General features: G+C 37.3%; 1 protein-coding gene across 45 annotated transcripts in view; it reads right to left on the reverse strand.

Annotated features, from left to right (window-relative positions):
- Positions 1-15,263, reverse strand: part of FOXP1 (forkhead box P1) — a 689,964-nt gene that overhangs the window by 73,175 nt on the left and 601,526 nt on the right. For all 45 annotated transcript variants that reach the window (XM_078385126.1, XM_072989422.2, XM_020791061.3 and 42 more), the window contains one exon: positions 9,450-9,554. In XM_078385126.1, the coding sequence (XP_078241252.1) occupies positions 9,450-9,554 (105 nt within the window). The remainder of the gene's footprint in view (positions 1-9,449; positions 9,555-15,263) is intronic.

The following is a 15,263-nucleotide window of genomic DNA, read 5'->3' on the forward strand; positions in this document are numbered from 1 at the left end:
GTGTGTCGGGGGGTGGGTGGGTTAGATACTGATGTCACAAGTGAGTATTGTGTGTTTATAATAGAAGATGGGTAAAAAAAACTAGCAAAATCTGCTATGAAGTTGTTTTTTACAATTTTTACAGGAACAAATGAGAATTGAAACAAAAGTGCTTTTTTTAAAAAATTGGAATGTCATGAGTTCTTAGTAGATTGTAGCCAAGGTCTGTTATGCAAATATCTAAAATGATACTAATCATAGCAGATTTTTTTAAAGGATTTATTTAATAAAAAGAATAACAACTGTTGTCATGTGTGGAAATGTTCTTTCCCCTCCCTCTTTCTGATACATTAACACCTACAACTACATTTCCCTTCCATAACACCAATAAAATAGAAGAGAGAGTGTGTTGTGGTGATTAATAGTTAAGAATTATTAGCTGAATAGTTAATAGCTATTAACCTATTAACTGAAGTGCACAGTTCTCATTAACAGCTACGTCTTTAAACTGGGTGTAAAGGTGAAATGCAAAAATTACAGATATAACTAAATACTTAATGCTGTGCATATTTTGATGACAAAAAAGACTTTCTACCCTCAGAATCCATTAATATTTTAAACTAAAAATTCAGCCACCTAAAACATGCAGCAAAGGAAACAAGGTAAAGGTAGAATCCTTAAGCTTTAATTTAAGATGAATGCAATGGATTTCAAATTAGAGATGTTAAGCCGGTCATACGTGACAAGCTTTGGAATATTTTCTTTTGGTCACACTGCTTGATGGTTCTTTTCATCCTTTGTTACATTAGGCTCTTTTTTATAATGACACTGAGAGTCACAGTGCATAATTAATAGGAAATGAAATATTCAAATGGCCTCTAATGCAGCCCCAGTGAAATGCCGTTGAAATAAAAGGCTAGGGAAGTGTGGAGACATCGGGAATAGCTATGAATGTTGGCATGTGTCACTTTTTTAGACCTCAGATAATGCAAATATAAAAAGCATGCCAGCACACAGCAAGCCAAACAACACAGTAAAATAAGAACACATTTTGTAGCACTCAGCTATGATTACTGGTTATTAAAATAGGCAGCTTAACCAGTTTTAGTTTTCACACATCTATTGTTGTTGAGGTATCAGTAATCTCAGTACAATTGACTAAGTTTTGAAATCAAGTGGAGATGTAGCACTGTGTTTAAACAGCACTGTATTCCATAGGAAAGAAATAGGATGGAATGGAAATAAAAGTCATTGGCTGACAAATATCTTTAATTTGGAACACCTAGACACATACATAGAGAGACGAATGTGGATCTCATATTTACTTGTTAGCCTTATTTAACTCATTTCAACTACGTTTTGTGTTTATTTCATTTTAGAAGAAAATCACTAACAGAGAAAATTGCTAATCGTGAATTATGATTTACAGAAGGAGACATTACAGTGTTTCAAGGCAAGCTTGGTTAGACATTCTAGGCACATTTCAAATGAACACCCGCACCTGACAGCCTTTAAGGATCCCTGCACTGCTTACACATCTCACAAGAGTCTTCAGTCACAGGCCTGAATTCAGGTTTCTGTATCAAGGATAACACAGCTATCGTGTACTGATATATGACGGAATATATGGAATTTTCTAAAAAGTTAAAAAAGCCAAGTTTAAACAATGTGCTTATTTTGCTTTTCTATCAACTGAAAAAATGGCTTTTTATGAACCATTTTGACTGTTCATATTCTTTCTTTGAAAGCATGTCATACATATAAAATTAATATGGGTTGCAAATTTCTATCTGTCTCCATATCTATAGCTATACCTATGTATCTCTTAAACCACTGTAACTATACTATCTTGGATGTCTGTGTAAAAGTAAAACACACGACTATCTTACATTTATATGTTTTAAAAATGGGATTTCCTATACATTTAATAACCACACAAAAAATAAACATAAGAGAAAAAACAGGCAACATGTAATCTGAATGGGGAATGGCAACTGAACAGGAAAACAATTCAAGCAAATTTGTTTTCTATACAATTAGAACGTACACACATTTCTTGCTGAAGAGTTTTGGGTTACTGGATCTTTATTTTAATATTTTAGATTTTTTTCCCCTCAAGCATGCAAAAACTGGACATGATGGATAATCACATACATACGCTGCTCTAGATATACTTGGCTTCAAAAGTCAAAGCTTTTAATGAGACCTGTTGCTAATACTAGTACCACTGAATGATCTCATCTTTCATACTGGCTGAATTCCAACATACAATTTCATTAACCCAGGTACTGCAGGTGATAAAACTCATTTTTCCCTAAAGAGACAGCTAAAAAGTACCAGTTATACATTTATGAAGTACCAGCAATCAAAATTATGGATTTTCTAAAAGGTTTTTAACTACTTTTATTGAAAGGAAAATCGCTGTCTCAGACTTTTGTGACACTATTGCTAATAATAAATTTTACCATTTAGACATAGCAATAATGTGGGAGATGGTGTCAATAAAAAGTATGAAACAAAGATGATCCCTTTCTCTTAAGTAATGCCTTCTTATAAGATACCGGAAATTAACAATGGGAGAAATAAACCAGACACCTAGACCTTCGCATGTGTAGTTAGAAGAAACAAATGGTTTGTTATACCATTAGAATACATGCAGCATGGAACAAACATCTTTACCGTATAGAGAAGCACATTTGCTATTTACTTACTTAGAAAAGTATCCAAAAGAACTAAAACAGAGATAGGAATAAGCATCTCTTAATGTAAGTATTAAAAAGCACAGTAAGGACACCAAGTTATTTCTCTTTAGGACACTTTATTAAAAACTTTTCCTCCTAATATTATATACATCACTAGAGGGCAGTGTGGTATTTAGGCCACTCTGACCTTTTACGGTGATGTAACTACTGAGAGGTCTTGAACTTCCGTACAATGTCAGTGAGGTTAACAAGGATGCTGTAAAAACTTGTGGCATTCAACTCTGAACTCCAACTTGCGTTTTGACAATGAGAGAATAGGATCAATGCCTCCTTCCATCTGCTAGAGTTAAGCCATAGTAACATAACAGATTTCATACTTTTTGTTCAGCTTGTTAGCATTTACAGTGGATTAACAGCATGAAACACCTTTAGGCAGTCATCTATTTTATTTAGACTCTAAAAAGTTAACTGGCAAAACCCATGCGTTTTAATGTTAAAACCGTAGAGGTCTTCAATAGGCTTTCTTCCCCTACACCTTCTTCTGCTAAGTCTTACCAATTTTAACAGATGTCTCTATATTGTCAACTCTAGAGGTAACTTCTGCTTTAAAACCTTTTGACATGCAAATAACAGCAATTAACACATTTGAAACAATTTATGATTTCCGGCCTTCCCTCAACGTGTATTAGCATATACCTAGTCTCTTTAATGTGTACTTTTTCCTTCTCAAAAACCACAAGCATGGTTGCTGGAATTTCATGTGGAAGTGCTTAAGGGGTTGAAAGTTAACACCTTTGTGAGCTGAGCAGCCTCACAGTTGCTGCTAAACAAAAGCCTCTTTCAGACGCTTTCCTGAAATGTTTTCTTAACATGTTCCAAGTAGTTTTAGGCAGGCAACTAAAGTAAACAAGATGTTACCATGATAAAAACACTTGTGAAAACATTGCAGAGTGTGTAGAATACATTCTTTCACACAATCAGCCTTTAGTTTTATTTAAAGTCAAATTCACCTGAAACGGATTACCAGCAAACCTCCATCTACAATTGGCAAAAATAAAATACTGTAAAATAAAAATCTCCCATCTTATATTCTAACTGAAAGGTTTAACTGGTCCCATCAAAAAGTACAAAATAAAGGGTTTTTTTGTGTGCACACCCACACACAATATGAAGGTTACAGACTTCTGTTGCAAAAATTATATGCACACATACAGGCATGTGAGTACACACAAACACAATGTCAACAAAATAAACAGCACTGGAAAGGCAGGTTCTGCTGGGTTTAACAGCATAATTTTGGTAGCTTCTTTCAATTAACTTCTGGAAACTTTATTTAATCATTGTTTGCCATTCTCATGCGAAGGCAAAAGCTGAGGGCCCAGGCAAAGCCTCAACAGGCATAGTAACACTCATAGCAAGGGAGTAACAAAACATGCCAGACACCCTACCCCCAATAAGTTTCTTTTCTTTGAATTGAGTATCTCCCCTCATGAGGAAGGAAGTTTCTTCAACAACAATTTGTAATCTCCCACACAGAGGCATGCTGGGCCCTTACATTTCTCTGCAGTTTGCTAGGAAAAACAGTAAGTGCATCAGAAAATGAGAGACACTGTTAGACCATGTTATGCTGAGGATTCTCTGAATACCATAATGGGATACATGGAGCTAAACTGGGCCATGAGCTACACCTCGCAAAACAGCCACACAGCTGGGAAGCAAAGAATACTCCCAGCTAGGGGATGCAAATTGTTGCTTGTCTTGTTCTTGTACATGAGGACAAGAAAAAGCAAGCATATTCCCTTTTAAAGTATATTTTATCTTCTCTAGAGGAGAAAAGAGTGAACAAGAATGATTTTGTGCGAATTAAACAGAATTGTGCAATACAATCCTTCAATTAAAAAAAATACTTTAACACAGATGTTTAAAAATGATATAGCTGCTACTGTGTTGCCTGGACTTGGGAGGAACAGGAGCAGCGGAAGGGCTGACTGTGTCTTGTTTAACCTTCAGCCAATTGTTCTGTGCTAAGTCTTTGTGTGCTCTTTACTCTCCCATGAGGAAGGATAGATTTGTGCAGAGAAAGTTAGGGCAAGTTACAGAGACCTTGCCTAGGGGGGAAAAACCCTCCTCTAGCATTCCTTGGGCTTGCTCATGCGTGCAAGTGAGGAATCTCACAAGGTTTGGAAATTCCTCATGAAGGTGTCTTGTAAAGTAGAGAAAATCAAAATTGATGAGGTTGTTAAACCAACAAAAATTATGAATTTTGGAGGCATTTGTTACTTTTTTGTTCTTCATACCTCTGGTAGTTCTCAATTCAGATATCACTCCATAGTACTGTATAACTTATAGTACACATAATGATCAACACATACAACAATATAGTTTCCAGATGTATAGTAGACAAACTATATCAGAGCTGCCTGCCTGTTTCTATTTTTCATCTGCTCATCACGAAGCTCCGAACATTAATTTTGGTCTCTGTCATTTAACGGCCTTTTCTGGTAAATGAAGAGTCTTAACTAGTTTGTTGATAATTGATCAAATCAGACATAATGTAAGATTTCAGTAATTATAGAGAAAAAAATGGAATATCATATTCAAACCACGATTTAATAACCTAGCTTGGCAGGCTCTCAGATCATGGCGTGTAAGCTGGTACAGGTCCAGGCAAAAAACTGAGCCATGGTTCGGCTTTACAAAGTTTAGTATTATACAGTGGTGCCCTGCTAGACGCTTACCCTGCATGATGTCGAAATCACTTGATGATAACATTTTTGCAATTGCTATTGCGATCACAAAACGATGGTTCCAATGAGGGAAATCCGCTTTATGTTGATTAGGAGCCTGCTTCGCAAACTGTTTGCAAAATGATGTTTTTTCAGGCTCTGCAAAATGGCTTCCCTCCGCAAAATGGCTTCCCTCCCTTCTCAAAATGGCTGCTTTCTGGACGGAAACTTCACATTACAACAAAATAGAACAGCTGATCAGCGGTTCTCTATAGGCAATATTCGCTGGACAATGAGGTATTTTCCCCCACTGGAACGCACTGACCAGTTTTCAGTGCATTCCAATGGGGATTTTTTTTGCTTGACAACGATTTCGCTTAACAGCGATTTTGCTGGAACGCATTATCGTCGTCAAGCGGGGCACCACTGTACTTCCTTTGTGCACATGGGTCAAAATCCAAAACAGATAAAGAGTGTGAGTGGGTATGGCACTAGGTGGATGTGGTTTTAGTACAAGCATACAGAGGGTGGAAGAAATACTAGTGTAGGGTTAGAAATACAAGAAATAAGTAATAATGGAAATTGTTATTTCAAGATGCCCATGAACCTCTGGAGTAGTATACGTCCTTGTGCTGGTCATTATATAACAATAATTATCTGCTGTCAAACCGATTCTGACTTATGGTGACCTTTCCCAGCGTTCCTAGGTCTAAAATAGTGATCTCCTATTCCCTCCTTCTGCTGGCTACCAGGAGACATAGTGGTAAACTTAACTCTTGATCCCCACCCTTTACAGTCTGGTATTGCATCTGACTGCAATTCACCCAGTTTTGCTCATTATAATATTATACTCATGTGCTATCAAGTCTATTCTGACTTATGGAAACCCTTTCCAGGGTTTTCTACATCGAGTAGTTTACCATTCACTTCTTCTGGGTGTGTCCTGGGACTGTACAGTTTGCCAAAGGCCACTCAGGCTGGGTCTTTTCTCTGAAGGCACAGGTGCATCAATCTCCCAACGTCTGGCTCCACTGCCAGATAACTAATTCACTGAGCTATCTGGCCAACATTGCTCCTTATACCTATAGTAATTTTCTCTGCATATATCCTTCTAAAAACATATAACCTACCTTTAGCACCTTATACGTCATGGCAAGATTGCACGCATGGGAAGAATTCAAGACTGAAATACAGCAGCGGCAGCTGTTCTGCCCCAATCAGGCGATGGAGTCTTTTGTCTCTCACATACTAAAGCATTCTCATTCTGTTATTCAGCAAATGGAGACATTCACCAGTTTGTGAAGACAGTATCAAAATGTTAGAAATATAAACTATTCTTAATTCTGTGTGACTAAGAATAGCATTTGTTTTTAAAAGGAACAGGGTATATAGGTGGCATCTCTACACCCCACACCTTCCTTTCCATATTAAATAGGATAAAATATGATTTTTTTAGAGGGAACATACAATTCTGCCTGCCTTGCTATTCTCTCTCTATATATATAAAAGACAAATTTTTTCATAATAATAGCAGTTGACTGTTTTTATTTTTATGTCACCAGGTCATTCTATGTTGGACTGGCTTCATAAGATTTAGCAGAATCACTTCCTGGTAACTCTGATGCTAAAATCATATGAACACCAGTAAGTGACTAACTAAAGGAAGAAGGAACCCAGTAGACCCTTGCATAAAATTGCTACCTGTTTAGAAAGAAATAGTGAAATGAATGTATACAACAGACTATGTATTGGGTGATACCAATAAACTCCATACTGTTAATTGTGAGCAAAAAACAACTGGGATTATTATTTGTACAGAGTTTACCTATAAAACCAAAGACTTTCACCATGGGAAAAACACTACAAATAATTAAAGAAGAGCACGTCAAACTCCTGTTTTGGATCTACTACCTCTTCTTTTTCCTTCTTGAAAGGAAAGCAAACTTCCAATGACCACAGTTTAGATCTCAACACTCTCCCTGCAAGTGTCATTACACACCATGGTATGAATATCTTTGTAAATTTATGCATGGTCCTTGCATTTCCCACTGTTACATAAAAATAAATGGATAGGTAGTCAGTGCTGGAGCTTCAAATTTCTGTCATCAGGGACATTTGAGTGCATTATAAATATGCTCTGTGCCTCCAGCTCAGAACACACTTATGTAATAGGTTAGCCAGACATGAGGTGATAGGTAGGAAGGTCAAAGACAACATGCCATGTATTTCTGATAACATTCAGTAGGTTGCGCTTATGACAAGGCACACTGAACAGGAAGTCTACACTGTCTCCTCCCCTGTGGTGCCAGACAAGAACACACACAATGGTCACAGTAACTTCTTTACTTTGTCAACAGAAGAATCAGTAAAGGAATGCTCAGTGTGAGCTGATATATAGCAAGCTCTAAGTTGGGTAAACAAGCAAAGCAAAATAAATCTGAAGTCCAAAACCTGCCAAGTCAAAGCTTCTCACTTGAACTAAACTGGAACAGTTCTGAATGCGCACTGCATGAAAATTTGCAAAGGACTCAGGAAGTCAATATACACTATAATAGAATTCTCAGTAAGGACAACTGTGTGAGCAATGCTCAGATCACAATCACCATCAGGTTTGTAATCTGTGGAAGTCTAAAAGTTTTGAGCTTTGGTACGAATGGTTTTGGACTGAGCTACACAATCTCAGGATTAACAAGCATAAAAACCTACCAGGGATGGTTCAAGAGAGAAATCCTTTATGTGTGTACACTGTCCAATGAACTGAAAGCAATCCAAATGCTCTACAGTGCATATAATTTAATGACAAAAATAGGATACATGATCCCTTATGCAATACCCCACCAACCACCCCATAATCAGATCATTAACATGTAAACCATGGCCTAAATCCAATTGTTAACCTCAACCAAAGCAGACTGATTGGATCAATGGATTTTATTGTAAGCACTGCCTTACCAAGTTTCCACTGTTGAAGAAGCGTATTCTAGTTGGGCTTAACAAATAAATTTAGGATTCAATTCAAATGTTATGTCTGATGGGTTTATATGAAGCAGGTTCAGATACATCAAGGAGGCATGGAATGGTTCTCTATTAATAGACAAAATCCTATTGAGGAATTCTGCTGACAGGAGGTAAATGGTTTAACTCGCAGCTAATTGCTGATAATTACTGAGTTGCCATATGAATTCCAGAATGGCATACAATGAGGAATCCAAGTGGCAATTTACTACTGTAAGTTACACCACTACCCTTCCACCAGTGCAATTCTGCAACAGAATTTTGGCTGTCAGTTTTATACGGTGTAAGACAAGTGACAATGAAATTAACTGAAAAGGATGTCTACATGTAGTGACAGATGTACAGTATGGTCATATTTTAACTGGTAAATTAGAAAACATACTGGTAGAACCAGCATAATCTATATAACGTTTATGTCCTTGGACCCTTTTACATGTAGCACAAACCAGTTAGTAAAGCAACTTTTGCATAGCAAAATTGCCTTCCTTGAGGTCTGCATCAACCTATCAGGGCTCAATTAATAGAATTAGATTTTAATTTTAGTGGTGTTGACTTTGCTCATTAATTACTTATCTGACACAAATTAATTTTGCATGAAATTTTGCCAGTCTATGTTCGATAAAAGGAAGGTAACGTTACAAAAATCAATTAAATAAAAAAGAGATTAAATTATGACTTGGCTGCTTAAGCTTCTATGATAGAATGAAGAGGTGTTAAAAACATATGTAATGATGTACCTACATTATTACATATGGTTTTTTAAAGCCCAAGCCCTGGATGAGATCCATACATGGAGCAGAGCTAAATTCAATAATTGTTCAAACTGTGTTGGATGGCATTCTTTGGCACCCACTCCTAAACGTCCTTCTTCACTGGCATGATTGAGGACAACAGGGCTCTGGTAGAATGTTGATTTACCATGGACACCTCCAAAGATAAGGCACAGATAGCAGGAGGTATTTCAGCTCAACCTAAAGCAGGATCACGCTTAATGAAAAAAAATGAAATGCCAAAGAATTAGTCTTACTTCAGAAATGACTGGAAATCTTCGCATACCGCTTCACAGCCTGGCCATTTGCATACTCCGTGCCCATAAAGTGGATGGCTATGAGAGTGCTCTTCGTGGGATAAACTGAAAAAAATGAAGAAAAAAAAGATGGAAAGCATTATAATGTGGTGCTTAGAATGGATTCGCCTTTCTGTAGGCGCTGAAAGCAAAACATACAGGTATAATATATAAATAAAATGAAATACCAGCAACAAACAAGTTGTTTTGTTTTATGAAGCCCTCCTTTGAGCTTTACAACAGAACAGTCACAAGCCTTGCAGGGATTGCAACCTGACAGCTTGTGTGTTTCCGATTAATTAATTAGAAGTTTTGTAAAGCACTGAAATAAACATAGGAAGTGAATGTTGAGAACGTTTGACAGTATAGCTTGATTTCCTACATGATATAAAAAATACATTTGAACAGTATACATTTACCATTGGGCTGGAAAACTGCTTAAGCATTGTAAATTCATAGCACCTTGAATTATTATCAGAAATGATTTCATAAGAAAAAGGAAAAACAAAAAGCTCTTCACATCTCCATATGATTGTACTTTAACAATACACTGACAGGTGTAAGTTGTTCCCAGGTATAAAGTTTATTATAAGAAGAAATAACAACACAAGGATTATGCCATTTCAGTGGATTAGCAGGCATCATTAACCTTTATATTTTGTGGCAACATAATCATTTTCTAGATCAAGGTTTTTAAGGGTGGTAGGGAAATCCTGCTGAACTTGGAAGGGTTAAGCCTCTAGCAGGATTCCAATCAATACATAATGATTTGGCTGCACTGATCCAAGTCATGAGATGCTTTGATCCAGGCCATGAGGTGCTCAGGGAAATGTATCTGTTGCGTTAACTGATGAACCATGTCTTGAAATATCTTTACTCAACTTCTACTTGAAAATTTAAGCAATATATTCCTGACAATTCCTATAGCCTTAAATGACTTTTATAAAAACAAAATGCCGAGGTTATCTTGATGATAATTTGATGATGATTCTTGGTCACATTCATATTTTTGCAGAAAGATTTTTTTAAAGAAAGTGAATGGTGTACCTTGGATGTTACAATCTGCAGAACAAAACCATTAAAAATGTGTATCCTAGACATATGAACTGCAGATGGTTTCAGAAATTTAGATTTGTTTCTTCTGAATTCAAGAAACATAAATATGTTGCAATGAATAGGCAATTATTGTCTAGATATACATTACTACTTTCAGTTATCAACAAAACAAACAATATGATATTTTATAGCTATCAATTCTGGTAGAACATTACCTATTCATATGCCAACATGTTGCTGTCCACCAAATATAAGCCTAACATATTTTGTATCTTATTGCAACAAAGATATGGAACTGAACTTTTTGCTATGTACCAGACAACAGCGTTAATACAGAATTCATTACTTGTGATAAAATCTTTGAGATAGAAAAAATGCCACAGCACATGCTGGACACAAAAAATGTGGCACCTATCACTCAGAAGTGAATGGTGACACATTGGCTACCACAACTATAAATACAGTGTATGTGTTCTGTGCTGTAAAGTCAAAACTGATCTATAGCGACCCTAATAGGGATTTCAAGGTAAGTGAGATATTTAAGGAGTGGTTTTACCGGTTCCACTCTCCCAGTGAGTTTCCATGACCGAGCGGGGAATAGAACTCTATTCTCCAGAGTCCTAGTCTGTTACTATATTCAACACACTACACTGGGAATCCTATGAATACAGTAGCAATGTGGAATTGCTGTGATATGGGTAGGTAGAGAGACCATCCAGATCAAAGAAATCAGGAATCTTCAATATATTTATATCCTGCCTTTAATATGAATCTTAGGCTGAATAACAAATATATTTTTTAAAAGCCCTAAAATAGTGAAATACAGCAAATGGGCGTAAGACAAATAAACAACAAAACAGTCAATTAAAAATTTACTGTATAGGCTGGCATGAAGACTAGCTTATAATTTATTTGCCTTGGGAAAGCAGACTGAGAGAGCAGGTGGAGTGGAAAGAATGCTCGACTTGGAACAAGAATAGCGGAATAGCCAATACCCTAGAAGACAGAAACGAAATTCAAAATCACCTGATAGGATGGAGCACTGGCCCGAAAACAACAAAATGAAATTCAACAAGGATAAGTGCAAAGTACTGCACCTCGGGAAAAAAACCAATTGCACAGTTACAAGATGGAGGATACCTGGCTCAGCAAAACTATGAGTGAGAAGGATCTTGGAATTGTCGAAGATCACAAGCTAAATATGAGCCAACAGTATGTGGCACCAAAACAGGCAAGTGCTATTTTAGGCTTCATTAATAGAAGTATAGTTTCCAAATCCCGTGAGGTGCTAGTCCCCATCTATACAGCACTGGTTAGGCTTTACCTTGAGTCTTGTGTCCAGTTCTGGACACCACACTTCAAGAAGGATGCTAACAAATTGGAACAAGTTCAGTGGAGGGCGACAAGGATGATCAGGAGGCTGGAAACCAAGCCTTATGAGAAAAGGCTGAAAGAATTGGAAATTTCCTGGAGAAAAGAAGACTGAGGGGTGATATGATAGCACTTTTCAAATATTTGACAGGCTGTCATTACAGAGGAGCAGGATCTGTTCTCGATCATTCCAGAGTGCAAGAGATGCAACAATGGGCTCAAGTTAAAGGAAGCCAGATTTCAGCTGAATATCAAGAACAACTTCCTAACTGGTTGTTGTAGGTTTTTTGGGCTGTTTGGCTGTGTTCTGAAGATTCTGAACTTTGGAACACAGCCAAACAGCCTGAAAAAGCTACAACAACCATCGGATCCCAGCCACGAAAGCTTTCCTAACTGTTAGAGTACTACGAAAGTGGAACCAGTTACCTTGGGAGTTGGTGAGTGCTCCAACATGGGAGGCATTCAAGAAAAACTTAGATAATCACTTGGCAGATATGCTTTGATTGTATTCGTGCACTCAGCGAGGGTTGGACTTGATGGCCTTGGAGGCCCCTTCTAACTTCACTTTTCTATGATTCTATGAAGAAAAGCAAGGTTTCAAATCCCCACTTGAGTCTTGGACCAATGTTAGTTATTCAATTTAATCTATTACACATCACTGTTGTGAGAAGAAATGTGAAATGTGGAGGGACAGAAGAACCAAATATGCTGCTCTGAGCCCCCATAAGAGTGGAGTATACATATGCATGTAAATGGAAGTCATATCTGTATTGTTTGGCAACTGCAAAGATAACAAAATAACTTTAGGTTGAATGTTGTGTTGATGACCCTCCATTTTCACTCAAGCTCCATAATCCAAGAACTCTGAATCAATCAATCAATCAATCAATCAATCAATCAATCAATCAATCAATCAATCAATCAATCAATCAATCTACCTACCTACCTATCTACCTATCTATCTAATTGGACTTCTACCAAAGGTCTACTCTGGGCGGCATTACAAATTTAAAAACAGTAAAAAAAATATATAAATAAATACTATAAATCCAAGATGGTAAAATGTGAATTTAAGGTATGGCAGGAGGAAAAGCCTGCCCAAATAGCCAGGTCTTAACTTTTCTTCTGAATACACCCAGAGAGGGAGCCTGGTGGATCTCCATGGGCAGGTTGTTCCAGAGGTGAGGGGCCACTGCGGAGAAGGCCCAGTTCCTTGTTTTTTCCTTCCAGACCTCCCTTAGTGTTAGGCCCCTCAGCTGCCTGGCCTGTCTAGAACAATTGACTCCGGCAGAACCTGGCCATGTCATAATAGACTAATTATTTATAGAAAACAGATACAATGTTTTGCTATGATTTGTACTAGTTTTACTGCTATTTTGGACTGGGATAGCTTTTAGCGGCACAGTGGCGGATCTAAGTCACTAGAACACACAAATGGAGGCCTTCGGAGTCTACTCAACAGGAACGATTGTGCAACTGGCGTTACCACAGTTTCAGCTGGCATGGAATGCCATCTACACAAACTAGAAATAGTCAGAAGGTACTTTGAAGGCCCAGAAGCCTCCTTGGAAGTGTTGTTTGAAAAACAAGGAAGAGTGCAGCTCACAGTGGATTCAGGTGTGTGTGAGACAATGTGGCCCCTTTAGCCTGAGGATTGTTCAACTTTATTAAAGCATGACCAATAAAGCACACACAGCCACTTTCTCGGTTCAAGCAGAATGCTAGAGGTAGAGTAGTAAGTAAGAGAATAACAAGAATAACTAAGTGTCTTGAAGTAGTAACAGAATCTCAAAAGATTTTTTTAACACTGACTACAGATGCACATTATGAAACATAATAAAATAGGTTTATTGAATCAACTATATCTTACTATCAAGAGAGAAATATGACTTAAAGAAAAAGCACCTTAACAATGATTTATGCCACAGGTTTTACTCCCTCTTTAATATCCAAATATGAATCACCCAAAGTCACACATTTAAAAAGCTATTTGTCTATGATCCTATCAAGAAAATAAGGTTGTCATTCAAGAAATGGACTTTAAGTGAGAGACTCACATGTAGATGAGTGAGTGAGTGAGTGAGTGAGTGAGTGAGTGTGTGTGTGTGTGTGTGTGTGTGTGTGTGTGTGTGTGTGTGTGTGTGTGTGTGTGTGTGAGAGAGAGAGAGAGAGAGAGAGAGAGAGAGAGAGAGAGCACATACTTGGAATAACAACAATCCACTTATGTCTACAATTCAGTTCCATCATAAGAGCAGAAGGTCTATTTCAGGGCATGTTTCACAAGGGGGCATTTATAACTGATGTTATATCACACCCAGCTGTTCTTAAAATTGAATGATTTAATACAGTTTTTTGTTGTCTTATCAATCAACTTTGCAGTGCTGAACAGAAGAGTAGGAAACCAGGCACTGATGTTAACACCCCATTAGGATCAATGAAAAATTTGTAGCTAGGTCAGTGGTTTTTGTTCTTTTATCTGGCAGGCTCAGCAAACATTTTCCATCGCAGTCAACAAACACAAAAAAGAGCAACAACAAAGTACTGTTATTTGTGTTAACTTGTAAATAAAGCAACACTGTGAATGTAACACACACCTTTAAATTTGTATTTTTTAAAATCCTTAAAAAATACTAATAGACTTAGCCAATTTTAGGAAAACATCCCCTGAGATCTATATATGTGTGCATACAGAATTCTGCACAGCTGTGACCATGCTATGAATCATGGACCTTGCTTTTTAGTGTAGAATCTGGTGGCTTTTAAAGAATGGCGTAAACCATCAATTTCAATTTAAGTATCTATATTTTTAAGGGAACAAATTACATGCCCTAGATAAGAGTCAGTAATAAAAATTCCACTCCATATATACACATGAGGAACAAATTAATAGGATCCTTTTGCCTCTTCTGGGTAGTCTGGACAATAGAAAAGGTTTGCATTTCAGAACTCAAGTTGTGTATTCCTAAACGACGTTCATGATTCTTCAGCTATTGTACTGCACTGTCAATACAACAGTTGTGAAGTAGATATGCAATTATATATTGTCGGATAGGTTGTTCTTCCTACACAAGTGGTACTTCAGGGTTGGAAAACAGTCATGTCTGAAGTGGCCCCGAACTTCTAAAGAAATTGACTTTTGTACTGGGTGAGCTCCTTGTGAATCATACCCACACAAAGACACCTGCTTTGACTCATGTGCCATCATGTTTCCGACACTGCAATGAGACATAATAAGTGCAGACTCAAGTGTTATGTGCACAAACTCTTCAAAGGCATGGAGGTTAGCAGTTTGCATCCTGAACAGATAACTCTAAGGCTACCAAGAGTCAAGGAAAATCATTGCACTGT

Source organism: Pogona vitticeps, chromosome 2, assembly GCF_051106095.1.
Source record: "Pogona vitticeps strain Pit_001003342236 chromosome 2, PviZW2.1, whole genome shotgun sequence".
NCBI lineage: Eukaryota > Metazoa > Chordata > Lepidosauria > Squamata > Agamidae > Pogona > Pogona vitticeps.